This window comes from Macrosteles quadrilineatus, unplaced genomic scaffold (genome assembly GCF_028750875.1).
Source record: "Macrosteles quadrilineatus isolate MER2022 unplaced genomic scaffold, UCM_ALF_1.0 Scaffold_4__1_contigs__length_99947679, whole genome shotgun sequence".
Classification (NCBI taxonomy): domain Eukaryota; kingdom Metazoa; phylum Arthropoda; class Insecta; order Hemiptera; family Cicadellidae; genus Macrosteles; species Macrosteles quadrilineatus.
In genome coordinates, this window is record NW_026542597.1 from 87,213,103 (window position 1) to 87,230,109 (window position 17,007).

The 17,007-nt window shown below is 34.8% G+C and overlaps 1 protein-coding gene across 2 annotated transcripts; it reads right to left on the reverse strand.

Annotated features, from left to right (window-relative positions):
- Positions 1–482: 482 nt before the first annotated feature.
- Positions 483–16,835, reverse strand: LOC128992029 (protein ROP-like). Of its 2 annotated transcripts, none has more exons than XM_054415376.1 (12): positions 16,727–16,835; positions 15,269–15,406; positions 14,315–14,470; positions 11,490–11,593; positions 9,573–9,721; positions 8,045–8,260; positions 7,309–7,410; positions 6,939–7,146; positions 5,864–6,112; positions 4,915–5,102; positions 4,390–4,547; positions 483–3,453 (listed from the first exon to the last, which is right to left on the reverse strand). In XM_054415376.1, the coding sequence occupies exons 1-12, from the start codon at positions 16,752–16,754 to the stop codon at positions 3,392–3,394; spliced, it is 1,758 nt and encodes a 585-aa protein (XP_054271351.1). In that variant the 5' UTR covers positions 16,755–16,835; the 3' UTR covers positions 483–3,391. The 2 variants fall into 2 exon arrangements, with proteins under 2 accessions (XP_054271351.1, XP_054271352.1); XM_054415377.1 differs by lacking the exon at positions 11,490–11,593 and adding an exon at positions 13,441–13,544.
- Positions 16,836–17,007: the final 172 nt, after the last annotated feature.

The window sequence follows — 17,007 nt, forward strand, 5'->3', positions numbered from 1 at the left end:
ATTGACAAATTGAGCTATGAATTAACTATTAACTATATTTGTGCTACTTGTAAAAAACTTAATTATTAATGGTACAGTAATATGTAAAATAAATTCCTCACCCTAAAATCTGTCTTGTTAAAACCGTCTTTGTTAATATCTCTCGACCTTACTGTTAGACAGTATCATTAATCGATAGTACGATTTATTAATGTAAAATCGCCCAGAATTGTTCCTGAATCGGAATGGCTGGGCCGCGTTAAGGGTCAGTGGAGCCCTGGGTAAACCCATAAGCAGCGCCCCCTTTTTTCCTAGTGCGGGCGAGCGGTGGTTGGGTCTCCAGCGCCCCTGGACATATGCCCAATCTGCCCGTTTATAAAAGTGGGCCTGGGAATGGAACCAAAACCTTACTACACCTTACCAAACTTATTACCAACCTGCAGTAATTTTTTTATCAACATTACCAAGGAAATAACATGGGACTCAATAAAAAAGTATTGATGTAGTTGAAATGACTAGCATAATTTATTTTCATATTTTAATATACTAACACAAAGTTTAACAATACCAACGTAGCATCTTTGTTAGAATCATGCCTTACCCAATCTAAGAACGATACTATACACATAATTCAACTCTATTTGATTCAACTTAACAATAACAGTTTATTTGTTCTCTAAACACGCCTTGAGAAAAATGGTGCAACCTTCCTAATGTGAATAAATAATACTATACAATTCAGTGAAATATATTTACGAACAGGTAAATAGGCATGGCAAGACTAGTAACAAAAGCCTAAACTCCGAAATCGATGTTCTATAGTAACACATTGGTTTTAACTGGACAATATATTTTTTTGTAATAAACTACTCAAAATATTTACATACGCTAACAGTCTGCTAGCAATCATACAGTTTTAGTTTATATTTAACGTAACTAAATTTTTTTGTAAGCAATTTTATCTATGAACAATTTCTAGTAATTGAACTTTGTGTATTACTAAAATACAGGTGTTCAAACTTCAGAGTCATCTTTTGTGAATGTGTTCCTTAGATCTAGACAAACATTTGCTTGGAAATTTTAGATAAATATAGTTCAGACCATAGACATTCTTGGTAAAATATATTATTTTACTAAGAATCTGCTATTACTTATAATCTTTAAATCCTAACTGTAGATATTTTAACTATATCTAGTGTCAATATTATGTTTGTCTAAATACAAGGAACCAGGAAAGTTCTGGAACACGCTTTATAAAATAACCATACAATATTACCTCAAGGTTTTGTATTGTATGATTACCTACAAAATAAGTACTTAAAAAACGTACAAGAATGTTTTAACAGTTAACAAAATACATAGACCCCTCTAAAGTTTGTAAAAACAAACAGTAAAATTAATGTAATACTAAAGCAACTACGGATAAATAAATGCTCAAAAAAATAAAATCTTGTAAATAAACAGATGACAACTCTATTAATAATTTTTTAACTTTAACATTTTTTATTTTTAAAACAAAAATACTCTACACACATTCAGATTGACTTGGCAAAACAATTTTTATGATTGCATTTTATATAGTATATCATTCATAAATAAATTTTTACCAACCCAGGCTCTCTAAAATATCTACTAAGGCAAAAATCGAATGAGAGTCTATGTACAATGAGAGCACAAAAAGACGAGTTTCACGAGTAATCCACGGAACACAGACACCAAGCTCTAAAACTCTAGTATTGAAGCGAATATAAAATATTAATACTTCAAAGAGAACTGCATCTAGCTTAACTAGTCACCGAGAGCATTAAAATGTTGAGAATCTACAGGCCAAATGATTTTTTTCTACAAACGGAAACTTATTGTATGATTCAGTGGTGTAGCCAGCTCGGAATTTTGGGGACATTGATAATTGTTTGGGGTAAGCTAAAGGGAGGTTGGAGGCCCTCCTCACGTACAATTTCAAATCTCTTCTAAAACTCAGGTTAAAAAATTTCAAATTACATTCAATTATGTTATTAACTTTTACTGATTTATTATTTTGCTAAACACTTATGTTTCTTACTTTAATTGGAGGGTCCTCTTAACTTCCCTGGCTATGCCACTGATTTTTATTGCTTGTAAATGTCTGAACAACACACATCGATAAATAAAATAGTTTCAACCCAACACTATCTAGTATATATTTTTTAAATCGCTTAATTAATTACATTAAATAAAAGTAACCATGCTTTTTTTATTTCTAAAAATTATTTTGGTTACTGACCACCAGACGAGTAAGTACTAAAACTTAAACATAAAAAACGCAAATTTTAACGGTGAAAAAATTAAAATAAATATGTGTATGTATATTTCTAAAACGAACAATGGAGTAATTAGTATGAATACAAGTAGAAGTTATGTTATTCGTAAAGGGGAGTTTTATATAATTAGGGGGGTTATGGAAAATTGGGGGGGAGGTAAATATTCTTCGTCGGAATATTTCCAAAGGTAACACAAACAAATTACAAACTATTATTTAAAATCAAACGTTTGGTTGTAAAAGTTATCCTCTTTCCTAAAAACTATTCACATTTTAATAGTAATAAGGTTTGCATACTGACGTTCTGACACTGCCTACGACCTTCTCACATAATTAGAAGCTAATCTACCAGAAATCCTGAAAGATGTAATTCCAAGAATTGCGCCAAAGCGATTCTCACACTAGTTGTATGTAATGATAACATTATCACTTATGCTTTAAACTCTGCCAAGAACTATTATTTGGCAATACTATAACAAGCAGAAAACATAATTTTATTCAAATTAAAAAGGATTCTTTATTTCACTATATAATAATAGAACCATAGCATCAATCAGAAGTATTTTTTTTTTTTTTTTTTTTTAAGTAAAGAAATGTTTTTACACCTTTTTAGGTCCTAAAGAGGTAGAAATGAGAGTAAAAGTTTCCAAAATTTGGGTTGATAAAGGCTAAAAACTGGTTTTAGTAAAAATAATACTAAGGACCTTAGAGCAAAAGTGATGATTTAAGTAATACTACAAATCCAAGTTCTTTGGTTTTGTGTCACAAAAATCCCATTATCTGCAATTAATCACCAAAAAGAAACAAAAAACCTGCAAAAACACAAATTGATGTCCAATTGTAATTTGAGTCCAAAATATTCCAGACATAATATATTACACAATTCAGCATTTAGGAAGAAAATTACTAAAACAATTGATTTTGTGTCAATGGACCATAATTTCTCTTAAGTCAAACACTCAAATACCTACATAATTTCCAGATAAACCCTCTGATCTTACTTTAAGCAAAAGTACTAGGGTGATGCTAAAATAGCAAACATAATATGAATATAAGGTGGTGGATTAACAGTGAAGGAATGTTTATATACCAACAGTTGGCAGCAGTGACAGCTTAGGTACTCAGGTTGGCCAAGTTGCTCAAGAAGTCTTCTGGCGTCATTATGTGAGATCCTCCTGTTAACATAACAGATTACCATGAGAAATGGTAGATCAACAATGTTTTGATACCAACAGTTGGTAGCAGTGACAGATAAGGTATTCAGGCTAGCCATTAATACGTTCGCTGCTGACAACTCCGATCGGAGTCATGCCGTACTGACTCAGCGTGTGTACGACTCCGGTCGGAGTCACGGTTCAGTGTTATACAAGTTGGTCTACTGTGACCTCCGCATTTATCGGATATCAACTAAACTATGTCAGCATGTTGTACTGGTCCTATAATTAAATTTGGCGTAGGTTGGGTTTAGGTTGGTAGTAAAATATCCCGTAAAATCCCATCTGGCAACACTTTTTGTCCTGTTTTCGGGGACTTTCTCTCTTCGAGCCACATTACAAAGTTGGCTACAGATCCAGGCAGTGCTGCTATCTATGAGTTTTTCAGTTAACTACATCCACTCTCAGGGTAACACAACTCCATCATCGCCGATGTTTTGCCACTGTCAAGACTGAAATATTTTAATACCTATTGTGTTTGCTAATTCACTGGTGCATCGAGGCTGCGTCGCATTTCCGACCATCCCACCAAAGGGATTCTCGTAGCAAACGTGTTAATTAATGCTCAAGAAATCTTCTGGCTAATACAATAGACCACATAAAATTAAGGTATATAGGAAACATTCAATGGTACACATACATGGTGTCTAGCACTAGTCACTGGTGGCACAATTTACTACAACGCTCACGATACAAGTTCACCATAACCTAGTGCCAAGTGCAATAGAAACTTTTCCACAATGCTCGCCGCTCAGGCTCTTTCTTGCTTGTTTCAAGTATATTTCCCGTATTGCGTACTTACGTTGCACAGGCAGAAAGACACGGTCTCATAAGCAAATTTCCTCTATACCTTACTTCTCTGTGAATAGGCTAATACACATTTAAACTAATACTCACCAACAATGACTTCCCAATTCTTGTTGGCAGCAGTGACTTCGTAAGCGCAGCGGATCTCAGAGAAGCTGACGCCTCCGACACAGAAGATGATGATGCGAGGAAGATTCTTCACGGTTGGCTGCCCTTGTTTGTCCTTGTGCCAGTGTCCGTAGCGAACACTACGAAAGAAATCATAATTTATAGCTTATCTAATGACGTTTAACACACTTTTTTAACTCTTGACAATAGATTTTTAAATTGGCAAAGTTAATGTGTTTTTTGGCGTAAGAGGTAGTAAATATATTCAGGTTCCGAACACCATTTAATTAACTCACATCAGACTCTCAAATCAAGGAGTTCAAACATGTTGTATTTTTTTTTGCTCATATAGTTTTTTCATCATTTTAATTGTTTGATATTATAAGGCCTTACCTTAGCAATCCTGTTTTTTTATCCGAAATTAATTTCGGGCCCGAAGGTCCATCATCAGTCGGACAATATGATTTTAATTGTTTTACTTTTTTTGTATGAACATTACCGACGCACCTGGTGGGAGCATGGTAGCCTGAAGGAGCTGTTCGGCCGCCGAGGTAAGGGAAGTGTTTGGTGTCCAACTTGTCTTCAATAGCGTCCTCTATGAGATCCTTCACTACCGGAGTCCAACGAGACATCTGATACGTCTGCTCTGTGATGCGCTCCTTACGAGGGATCTGATACATCTTCTTCCTGTTGCCCTGCGATAAAAATTAACCTTAGTGCAACAAATTTCAGAGTCGATCACTAATTATTTTTTGCGTATGGTTAATATGTATATTTTACACAAACCAACTCACAATGAAGAGATGAGTTTTAATTCACAATATGTACAAGGGAATGATTATCAATATTACTCTTAATGTCATGGCTATCTACCCAATGCAGTAGTGAAAAGTGTTAGGCAGCGCTAAGCGATCTGAACCAATCGCTTAACCAATTGCTAGGTCTGGGGAAATAGGTGAAATCTCCATTTTTGAAATTTTTTATTACAAAAAAAATGAAATTACAAGAATACAATTCTAGGTCTGGGGAAATAGGTGAAATATCCATTTTTGAAATTTTGTATTACAAAAAAAATGAAATTACAAGAATACAATTCTAAATTATGTTCTTACTGTTATTTGTATAGGCTCACCATGAAAGCTTGTTTTATAGTAAATATAATTTGAAGCTTTCAGACTGACTGATGAATTAACCTACCTTTTAGTCCAATAAATTCTTGTGTACTATGTAAAATACAAAGAGCGGTTCTCAACGACACTCGCACTGAAGTCGATAACTACATCGTCACTGTGAGCAACACCGTAGCACTAATCAATTAAGAGAAGATGGTTGAGAAATTTTACTAATGCTCAAACTCTCAAAGAATCACTTCATGAACGGTTAAACTACCAATATCCTTGATAAAATGTACATACTTTCCGAATACTAAGCAATATAGTTAAGGTTATCAAAATACCTCGACAACCACGTTGACCCCCAAGTTGCCAAGGTTGACTATAGCCTGCTTCTCTTGCGGTAGGATCTGCGCGTGCTGCACCAGCTTGTTGAGATTCTCCTCTGAGATGCCGTTGCGACTGAGGATATACAGAAGGATAATCCTCATCTTGTCGTAGTTGGTGACGGCTTGGTCCAGCAGGATGGGGACGATGTTGCGCATGTGGTCTTTGATGCGCTCTCCTTCAGCGTCTGTACCCATAGCCAGATCCTGGGGAAGACAGAGATGATTAAAATTGTGACATAACAATTGAGAATATTGTAGCATCTCATGAAGGAAGTTACGTCATCAAAACAATAGTCAGATGCTTATTTTCAAACTATTCATCAATTTACTATTTTTATGAATTTTTATTAAGAAACATTTTAGATCTCTTTATTGAGCCTTTAGTTGTCTGTTTCTTCCTTGATTCAACCTTCTTCAAGCCCAATAAAATTTATTTCTATTATTGCTAGTAAAAGCTACACAAACAAATGTTTTCATTCTATTAGTCAACCAAAAAATTCTTTCTCAGTAAATTGAAGACACTGTGAGATTTGGGCTAGAGACTAAATTAAAACTAGAAAGGCTTAGGATAGTGTGGACCTCACTGGAAAAGTAGTATTGATGGACCCAAGTATTGATTGTGTTACGTGTGTAAGTATTATTGTGTCCTTTGATTGTAATGGTCACTTTGGTTAGAATAGAAAGTACGTAATTGAAGACTTTAAGCACCCCTTTAAGGGAATTTTTGGAAAGCAATAGAAGCTAGATTACCTGAGAAAATTCACCTGAAGATCACTCCAGTTTTGAGCTTTTACAGACATTTTTCTTCTACCTACTCTCTGACAAACTTTCTTTTACACCAGAACGAAATACCAGTGTTATCTTTTGTTCTTGTATTATGTGTATCTATAAGCCCCTGGACCCTAATTTTGTTCAGGTAACCTAACTGGACTCTTTTTCTAAAAAAAACCCTTAATAGCGAATTATTTCCTTAATCACTAAGACCGCATAAAAAAAAAATATTCACCGACATAACTCAAGGTCATCTTACCTGTTCGACCTTGCACAGCTTATCAACGTAGCCCTGGTAGGCCTTCATGCAGTCCTCCGCTAGATGAAGGTGGGTGGAGTACTTGCTCAGCTCCTTCTGGTACTGAGGCATCTTCTTGATCATCTGACTAAGATCCCTCATCGACTGTTTGTCTCCAGCCGGCATCCTCTTCGAGTCTATGAACTTCTTCAGATTTTTCGTCACGTTGCTGCAAAAACAAAAAGTCCTCTTTAATGGCGATGAAAATGAAGAATATGACTATGTACATACTCAGTGACTAAAATATTTCAAATATTTGGAAAGCAAAAAATAGCTGAGCTAGAGATCCAGAAATAACTACCGTAGGCCTATATAAAAAAGATTTACTTACGTAGAGACGACTGCAATGTGCTGATGGCGCAGCTCTACCCACAATTCATCGTTTTCATCAAGTAACACTTCCTTTTCCGGTGCTCCAGCTGATGCCTCATACCTACAAAAACAGTTTGGGTTAAGGAAATCAGCTGCTTGAGAAGCGACCATCAAAATGTGAGAACAATTCATACTTTATCTTGCAAAAAAATGTTGACTCTTGACTTTGCTAGTTTCGTGCACTCGGTAATCTAGAGCAAAAATGAAAGAGTAATCTTATCTATAGAATAATGGAATTCGGTTTCCGTTGTGAAAGGATTCATGGACCTTTCCAGTCAAGGAGTACATAAGTTGACTTTTGTAGGCTCAAAGATGAAATTTAGTATATTTTCTTAAATCTCACTTTTTTTGTAATCCTTGTCTCTTTGGAGTCAGAATTTTCGTGAGCCAACTGCATTTGACAGAACAACCTGTTGAAACTACTAACCTTTCATCTCTATATGTATAGCAAAAATCCTACCAATATAAAAATGCCTACTTACTAGGAAATAGTTGCTTGATATGTTTCACGCACAGTTCTCTGACACCGTTTAAAAAAGTAACTTAAAAATTATATAGCAAAATCTTAGCATGCAGCACATCAAACTGTTCCTTGGATCCTTAACTTACAACACAGGTTTTCATGACAAGCAGCTCTTTCTGATTAGATATGAACTAACATGTTAAGTTTACTGAATTTTCTCTACTGGACCTACTTGTAGACATCATTCTCTATCGGCAGCAGGTCGTAGGCCATGGCTTGCAGTGTCAGCTCGTGCAGTAGAGGAGACACACAGTCAAACCCTCGGTCCAGTATGATCAGCTGGGACCGAGCCTTCTCCGGACCCTCCCCCATGGTCGGCTCATCGGCCTTGTACGCGTCCAGCTTCTGCTGCACCAACTGCGCTAGCTCTGCGTTCTTCTCAAAGTCACTGGAACAGAAAGTGGTTAATAGATTTAATCTTACGTGGTGATTCTAAGCTCTAAGCATTCGTGACATTTTTGCTCATTGAATGATTCACATGTGTTAGGCTTGTTCTCAAGTTCAAGCATGTAACGGAAAGGACCTAGGCCTACAATTACTTCCCACTTAACTTTCACAAAGTTTGGGATTTATGTTTATGTGTAGCCTTGGTGCATTGTCAACAAAATATTTCTTTTTTTAAGCGTGGATTTCACAATTAGTGTTTTACCAGTCGGTTAAACAAACACCAAGGAAGCAAAGATAAAATTTCAACCATACAATATTTTGAATTACATACGTTTGGTAAATAATTGTATGAAGTTGAAAATCATAATTCGGAAACTCACTTGTACTGGAAACACAAGCATTCGCTAAACAAGGGTATTATATCTGTGCTATTTTTAGGAAGACTCAAATATTTATTTGAAAGTTTGTATAGATTTGATAACGACATTGTTGCTCGATTTTAAAAGCGTGAAAATGGCAACGGGACTCATACAATAAGTAGAGGTTCAGTGTTAACTATGGGTGTGTTCACAAAGAAAGCTGGTTACAAGCAAGTTCCAACCGGCGTGAGAAAAGTCCACATTGTATTCAAGTGTGTGCGTTCACAGACAAAGCTTGCCCGGCTAGCAACCCCTTGCAACAAGTTCTGACAAGCACGCAAGAACGTTTTGTACTTGTTTTCCGGCTCTTGTTGACCGAACCAGTCAGTGACAAAGAACTGTGCAGTATGGATGTCGATGAACTGATATCTCAAGTTATAGAAGAGGGGCTATTAAGGACAAACACCTCAAACTACATGCTAATAGAGTTTCTTGAGGATGTAACTAAACGAGGTTAACTCCTTGCTCATATAAAAAAACCTAACTTTGTCCAATGTCAATTGAGGAAATAGATGGTGATATTCCGCAAGGCGCAAACCTATACCTCTTTTGCGGTTAATTGCATGAACACCGACTTTCCTTCTACAAATTTTTAGTTTGACATTATCAAGCAAAAATAACTCTGTCTTAACACAAAACTAGCTTGAAATGCAAGCTTTTGTCGCAACAAAATTCTCAAGCACTTGGAGAAAAGTGCTGAAAATATGTTTTGTAACCAGCTTTCTTTGTAAACGCACCCTATCAACTAATGTATGTACAAGAGGGTTGGCAGGTCGACAGCCAAGAGAGCGGGCTGGGAGGCGACCAGTCAACGGCAAAAATGGGGTTGTCAACATTTTATACCCCCATAGCTACAAAACAGCAGTACAAAGTAGTAGAAAAAATCACACTCACAATCGGAAGCGCACAGACGGGTATTCCCCGAGAGTTGCACACAAAGTAGCTATCTGCTCCGCAATCCTCTCTAGGTTGGCCACGCGATTACCAGCAAAGGTCTGGTTGTAAACACACTGGAATGTCTCAGGGGAGTCCAGAGAGAACACCTGCAAATCACAAATACGTTGAACATAGCAAACAATAAGAATATAAAGATTTAAAATTATTTTACATGTATTAAATTTGTACCATGTATACACACAAGTGTGAATTTTTCTACCACTCGTACCGTACTTTAGTCAAACCTAAACTTTGATTTTCTTTTTCACATAAACATCACTATTCTGCTTGGATTGTATCAAGCAAAGCTAGTGGTACGCTGGGACAATACATGAATAAACTGAACTAATAAAATATTGGTACACCAACAAAATTCCCGCCAGGGAATAATTTCGGATTGACAAAGTCACCAACCCTGTCACTGGCTACTCGATGATTAAGCTGTCCGCAAAAACCCCAATAGACTTTTATCATTTTTAAGCTAGGTACCAAATATTTTAGAATAAGTATATCACTGCAAAGGAAAAACACTTTCAATTACAGTAAGGGAAAAGTTTAAATGATTTTGTACTCCATAGTAAAAATGATTTATCATAAAAGAATAAGAAAATCAAGTCACAACATTTTCAAAAAATTTGAGTAAAGTTTATATACAAATTCAGAGAAGTAAGGTACAGAAGAAACATTCAAGGGTACACTTAAATGGTGTCCAGCAATAGTAGCTAGGGCAAAGTCCAACACCGCTCATGTACTACGATGCTCATGGTGAAGGAAGACCATATTATTATACCCTTTCTAAAAGAAATTTTCACACAGTGCTCAACGCTCAGGCTCTTACTTGCTCGTCACAAGTATATTCACGGCACAACATACTAGAGCTGAAAGCACACAGTCGTCCCATAAAAGTGTCCTCTTACCTTTCTTCTCTTCGATATAACTTGAAAATGTGGACGAGTTTAGTATATAAAAATCTCAAAAGAAAAGCTAGATACCTTACAGGCTACCTATACATTTTAAGTGAAATTACATTTGGTAACAGTGTAAAGTAGTTGAAAGCTTAGTTATCTTACTCAAGCATTTGGTGAAAGAAGAATAAAGGGTGATCAAGCATAGCAGTGAATAAAAAGTACATAAAAAAATCTGTCTTCAACATTTCAATTACATTTTATATTTTTATTTTAATCAAACAAAGTTTGTCAACTCTAAAATAACTTCATTCTACTCTTTGAAACATGTGAAATATTTATATTTCAACCAAATAAAATTGTGGATATCTGAGGGGCTTTAGAAGTTGTTTTGGAACTTTTGAAGAGTTAGTAAATGTTATCGACTTTCATAGAGCCTTATGGTGTAAAAATGTAAAATGTTTATATTGGATTTTTTTTACCTATCACGGTTTATCATCATCAGAGTTAGATTCAACATAGGCAGATTTTTCAATTGTAGAACCACAACTTCAAATTCAATTTCAAATGTAGAAACACAACACATTACACTAATAGATTGGCTACAAACAAGACATGAGCCACATTATTGCCTGGTTAAAAGTTGCGAGAAAACTAATACTGATAAATCTTAATAGGTTAGAATGTCCAGCATATATTCACAAATTTTCACACCATAAGGCTCTACAAAAGTAGGTAAAATTTTACCAATTGTATACAAAAGTGTCAAAGCTAATTGAAATATTTCCAAGAACGTTATAAATATAAAATAAAAATTTGGTGTCATAAAATACATTTTGAAGATTTCTCCTCTTAATGATTTTGTGATGCAATAATACAATTTAATTACAATACTTAACTCCAAACATTTACTTTGTTAGTTACTGCACCCTAAATCTCAGGCCTTACAAAGAAAAGCTTCGGCACCTACCTGGCTTTCGTAAGGCAAGAATGCGATGTTGATTTCTTTTAAGGTCTTAATTTTTTTGGCAGCGCATGATTTGCAGAGTTCGTTGAACAATTCCTCTTGGCAGACTGAGAGAAAGAAAGAAGATTGAGCCCAAGCAACCAGACACACAAGTAAAAGTGTTAATTCACAAACCAGAAACCCACAAACAAATTCACAAACCTGTGGATGTCGTAGAGTCCTGCTAATTCAAACATGTATTATCCAACACAGCTGAGAGGTGAATTTACATTTTTTTCACCCTTTCCGCTCAATCGTCATGGTTGCACGAACTCTAATGCCGGGCCAGGCCCACCCGTCGCTATGACAACGTAGGCTTATGCTTGAATTTTGATTTTTTTTTTGTAAGTATTTGAAAAAAGACCAGCTTTCTATAAATCAAGACAATATTTATTTTTTGGTAAAAAAATGAAATGTGTAAATTTGGTTCAAATTAAATGGTGCTGGTGAGAATATAGGCCTCCAGTAATTGGAGTAAAAAGGGTTAAGGTACATTTACTTCGAGTTGATGGCGAAAAAGAGGATAGTAATTTGTGTAAATTAAATTCTTACTACATATACTGCTGCGTGGCATTTGATGGAGAAAGGTCTCCGATAGAGATTTTTCCTCATTGAGATCTCTTTAATTTACTTAATCTGCGTACCTACAGTATCAGTTTGGCTTCAAATACCTGATACAGCATTACCACAAAAATCCATTGGTTATTTGATAGGAAAGGCGACCATGAGGTCAAAGGAAATAAAAAAGATGGTCTTCTACAGCTTCAGGATTCGGCAAAAGCCTTAGGCTAACGGGCCAAGTCAAGAAGTGATACAAAATATTTAAGTAGCAAGGTGTAGCTATACCTTAAACTTCCCTTCCCAAAAAAATTGTGATTAGTCGGTTTTGGACCTGAAACCCCTGGATACGATTGTACCATGTTTGAACCATTAAAGCCACATAAAATAGAGTTCAAAACAAATTACAAGTGATAAGAAATGTAGGTTTTTTGTTTTATCACTTGGCAGCATTTTTGAATAGTGATAGTAAAGAAGGTGGAAGTGAACACACTACACTAACTAAATGGTACACAAATGGATGAGAAATAGTATAAATGAAGAGGAAGAACGCTCTTACCAGCTTTGGCTTGTAAACTCGGAATTTGAACAGTATTATGAGCTCCAAACAAGACAGAATCAGCAGGACTCTAACACAAATGCCAATTTATTGACTACAAACAGAATGTAAAATGAGATGATGTTTTTACTGTTTATGATGATTTAGTGTTATTTATTAAAATTGTATAAGTTAATGTTAACCATAACCTGCTAATGTTTTTTGGGAGAAAAATTGTTTAGGTCAGAGTTTTTTATTGATTATTGATTGACTATTGTGCCAAATAGAGTGGTTAAGTAGTTTAACTTTTAGCACAATTAGTGAATAAAACAAGTTTGAACTAAGATTAGCTGGATCTTTCAATAATTCTCTCAAAGGCAGATAGGAGTTAACAAAATATCAACACTTTAATTTTGATGTTTATGACAAATAAATTAAATACAATAAAAATAGGAAGCAGGAGAAATTACACACCTTAAAAACACATACAAAAACTGAATGTACATCCCATAACCACACAAAATACTTACTATGAAGAGATTAAATTAAAATAATGCCAACACACCAGAATAGAATTTGAAAAGGGAGATGAGCGTTGAATAAATGTAATGATTACCACGTTACTAACTAAGACCAGCTGACTTTTAAGCCAGGACCATTTTGCTCAAAGACAGCTGCATCCAGTTTCGTCTAAAAAATCAACCGACTTCTCAGAATTAAACTGACAATTTCCTGATTACTGTACAAGTGTTATGTTTTGCACCCAAACCCAAGCAAGCAAGAACCATCACCGCAGACTCCAAACAAAATCTTTTTTACCTGAGACTCATACGGAATGAAAGCAACATTAATTTCCTTTAATGTTTGTATGTGCTTGGCGACATGTGCTTTTTTCAATGTTTCAAACAGCCAGTCGGGACACGCTGAAAAGTAGTGTTTTTCATTCACTTCTATAATCCTTTTCAATGTAATTTTAACAAAAACTTAAAAGGTACCGTACTACAAAACATGAAAAATAATTCGGCTACACAGGAGGTACTATCAAAACAGAGTTTTAGTTGAGATAGACCTTTTCTTCTCTGATGTAAACAAAATGCAAAACAACAAATCTGATTATATTGAAAGCAATTTTACTTTAATTGGAGTTTTGTTACAAAATATAAATATACAAAACAAAGAAAGGAATTTAAAACTAAATTGTTCAGCCTTAAAAAATAACACTTTGACAAACTGATTTTTGCAAAATGCCAGCAAAAGATAACCATCTTCCACAGACATTAAATATAGCTTTACATGATTCATCAATGACTAATCATCATTAAAAGTTTCCAATTACCGTAACAAGAATCACAGTGCTTCCGAATGTTTGAGTGGTATTCAAACATATTGTTACTTTCATGAAGAACTAGTAATATTAGTTTCAATAAAATTGTAAATAAAAACATCATTCATATTTTTTATATATATATTTTTCTTTAAGGTCTTTTTGCCTTATCAAAAAACCGCTATCAGCATAGATAGCGAAAGGCCTCATAAAAAAATGAAATTAATATTGTTGCCCACAATACTTTTCAGTAGGCATCAAAGACTCCAATTCAAAAGTAGTTGGAGTAAGAACACAAAGTTCAAATTTCCCAAAATCCCTTGAGCATAAAAACCCTTTTATATTTCAATTACTAACCACAAAACCTACCTTCAGTAAAGTAAACATGAGCACCGCGGTACATGGTGCGGTTAGGACTGCCAAAGTCGTTCATCAAGGAGTGGACCGACTTCTCCGAGGGCGTTATCAGATAGACTGCCTCCATTGTGGACAGAGGTTCTCGCTTTTTGTTGATATCTTCCACAACTACACACAACACACAGTTCATAACAAATACCAGAACAAAGCTTTAGAAGCTGTTTGAATGTTTTAAAGCTAAATGAAATGTTGCATGGTAAAAAAACCAGAGATGTAAGGAAAGTGGCAAAGATTATAAAAACTATTAAACAGATCATGGATATTTTGCCAAAGAGGAATGAAATCCTGGTAAGTTAAAAGAGGAGTTGTTTAATGCTGTAGGAATAGTTATTTATTTATTTCTAAGGCAAGCAGCCAATTTGTAATTGTACAACAAATTACAAGATTGTAAGATGTTTGATCAAAGAGTTAAGGAGGAGTCTAAGGGATTAAGTTAGTGGGTAGGTAATAAAAAAGAAGTGAACCATTAATTTAAAATTATATAAAAAAAATATCAAGACGAAGTATTCAAAATAAAGAAAAAACAGTACAGTGAATTTACAACATTTCAAAGTTCCTCTATATTCTAAATTGGTTTTCGAACAAGAAGTAAAAAGTTCTATTTAATTGAATTAGAATCATCGTTCCTATGTAAAATAGAGTAGCCTACCATACCATTCTTAAATTGCACTATAGCTATAATTATAAAAGTTTAATAACTCACATTTTATTTAATCTTAAGTTTGGTTACAATATTAAGAGTGCTCGGGTGATTAGTCTACGGCTACACAAACTTTGCTTAACACTTCTTTTATTATGCCTAAATGTAACTGAGTCTTATTCAACCTTCTGCATACCGTTATTTCCGTATCCTGAAAACTTCCTTGAGTAAAACATTCTTAGGTTTAATTAGGCTACAAGACTTACTTGTTATCCCCTCGGCAGATATTTCATGCATCTTGCAGCACGCTGACACCATTCTCATCGCCAGCTGATCCACAACCAACACCCTCCATTGGACCTCCTTCGCACCCTTCTTCTGCTTAATCACGTCGTTCATGATCTCTGTACAATCACGATGTTAAATCATAAGGTTTCAAGAAAGATTGGACAGTGAGATTTAAAAAAAGGAGTAGGCCTACCTAATCTATTTGGGAACTACCTTGTAAGTCAATTGAATCAATAATGTGCCTAGGATACCAGCTGTAGGCTACGTCATTTCGTTTAAAAATACTGAACTGTCTATAGTTTAGCACACAAAGATAAAGTCCAAAGCAAAGTTTTGTACCTGTATATTAGTGACAGGACCTAAACAGTTCTCATCCAGAATTAAACCTAAGTAAGTTAAACCTAATTTCGGTATTATTATCTATGCCTACTACAAACTCTTTTTACCATGTAAGTTAAGTTAGGCTAGGCATAAAGCCACATGATAATGTATGGCAACTTGTAACATAGTCCTAACTTAAGTGTAAAAAAATCAAATGAAGTAAGTTAGAGCCTAGGCCTAAGCTAAAAACCTATAAAAGGTAGAAACTGAAGAAACAATAAGTTATAATGCAATAAACCTAGCGTCTTCTAATTCTGTTCCTGTAATGTCTTCTGTTCCTTTCAAAGGTGCTTACCCTACTTATAAATAACCGGAAACGGTCATTTATTAACAGTGACACTTTATTTTGAATGGGAAACTTTAATAGCTCAACTGAATAATATATAGGCTGGCAAGTAGCCTAATACTTGAGAGTGTTTTTCAGTGAATTAAATTTGCATTTAAAAACCATGTAAAACATTGGTGTGAAAGTGTTGTCGCCTATCTAAAAATGGCAGATAATAGTGTTTGGCCTAAGCTTATCAATATTTAATTGAGATAGCTAATCAAACAGAAAGCCCTCACTTCCCAAACTGACTGGAACCTAATCTGGTTAAATTTGAGTACTAAAATAAATAGCCTACCTAGATAGGGAACAGTAAAACAGAATTCTAAAGTTTCATCTTGAAATAGGCTAGTAAAATACATTAACTTATTGTGATGACGAAATTAAAATTGTAGTGAGAGGAAGCCTAGTGCAAGTTCATTAAGCTTACTAGGCCTTATAGGAAAGGCAAACTTTACTTGTTTATAGTTTTAAGTTATTTTCTCCGATTCTACTTATGTCAGACATATTTTCATGGCAATTAATAAGGACAAAAGAGTACGAGTACATATTAAAACTCATTTTGAAGAGTAAAGAACAAGAATGCAGTGTCAGCCTTACACACCTACTCGTAAGTTACATGACATCATCCATTGAACGAATTATATTGCGAAATACGCATTATTGAATGGAGTGTTTATAACTTATTAAAATGCTTCAATTATAAAAATCTCAATATTTATTTACTTACTTTGTCCTACGACGGCTTTGAGTGACATTTTGGAAATTTGTCGTCTGCCTTTTGTCGATCCAAATGTTTAGAACTTCACTGACTGTGACTGCCACTGCCAGAATCTGACTCACAAACAATAATGACAGATCTATTCCAGTGCCACCATGAAACACTAATAATGTTCACCAGATACTGCACTATACTCAATACATTAGGCTACGTGTACCAAAATCGTAAAGCAAGGACATCCTGTGTTTAATATTTTTAAATCGGTTTAAAAATTCGTAAAATATGTTTCA

What these genes read in the sequence shown, in the direction of transcription:
- LOC128992029 (XM_054415376.1), bottom strand. Translation starts at nt 16,754, where the DNA reads ATGTCACTCAAAGCCGTCGTAGGACAAA. An exon ending in TCATGTTTACTTTACTGAAG is followed by an intron (nt 11,594 to 14,314) that starts GTAGGTTTTGTG and finishes TCTTTCTCTCAG; the next exon opens with TCTGCCAAGAGGAATTGTTC. An exon ending in GAATTGGGAAGTCATTGTTG is followed by an intron (nt 3,454 to 4,389) that starts GTGAGTATTAGT and finishes TTATGTTAACAG; the next exon opens with GAGGATCTCACATAATGACG.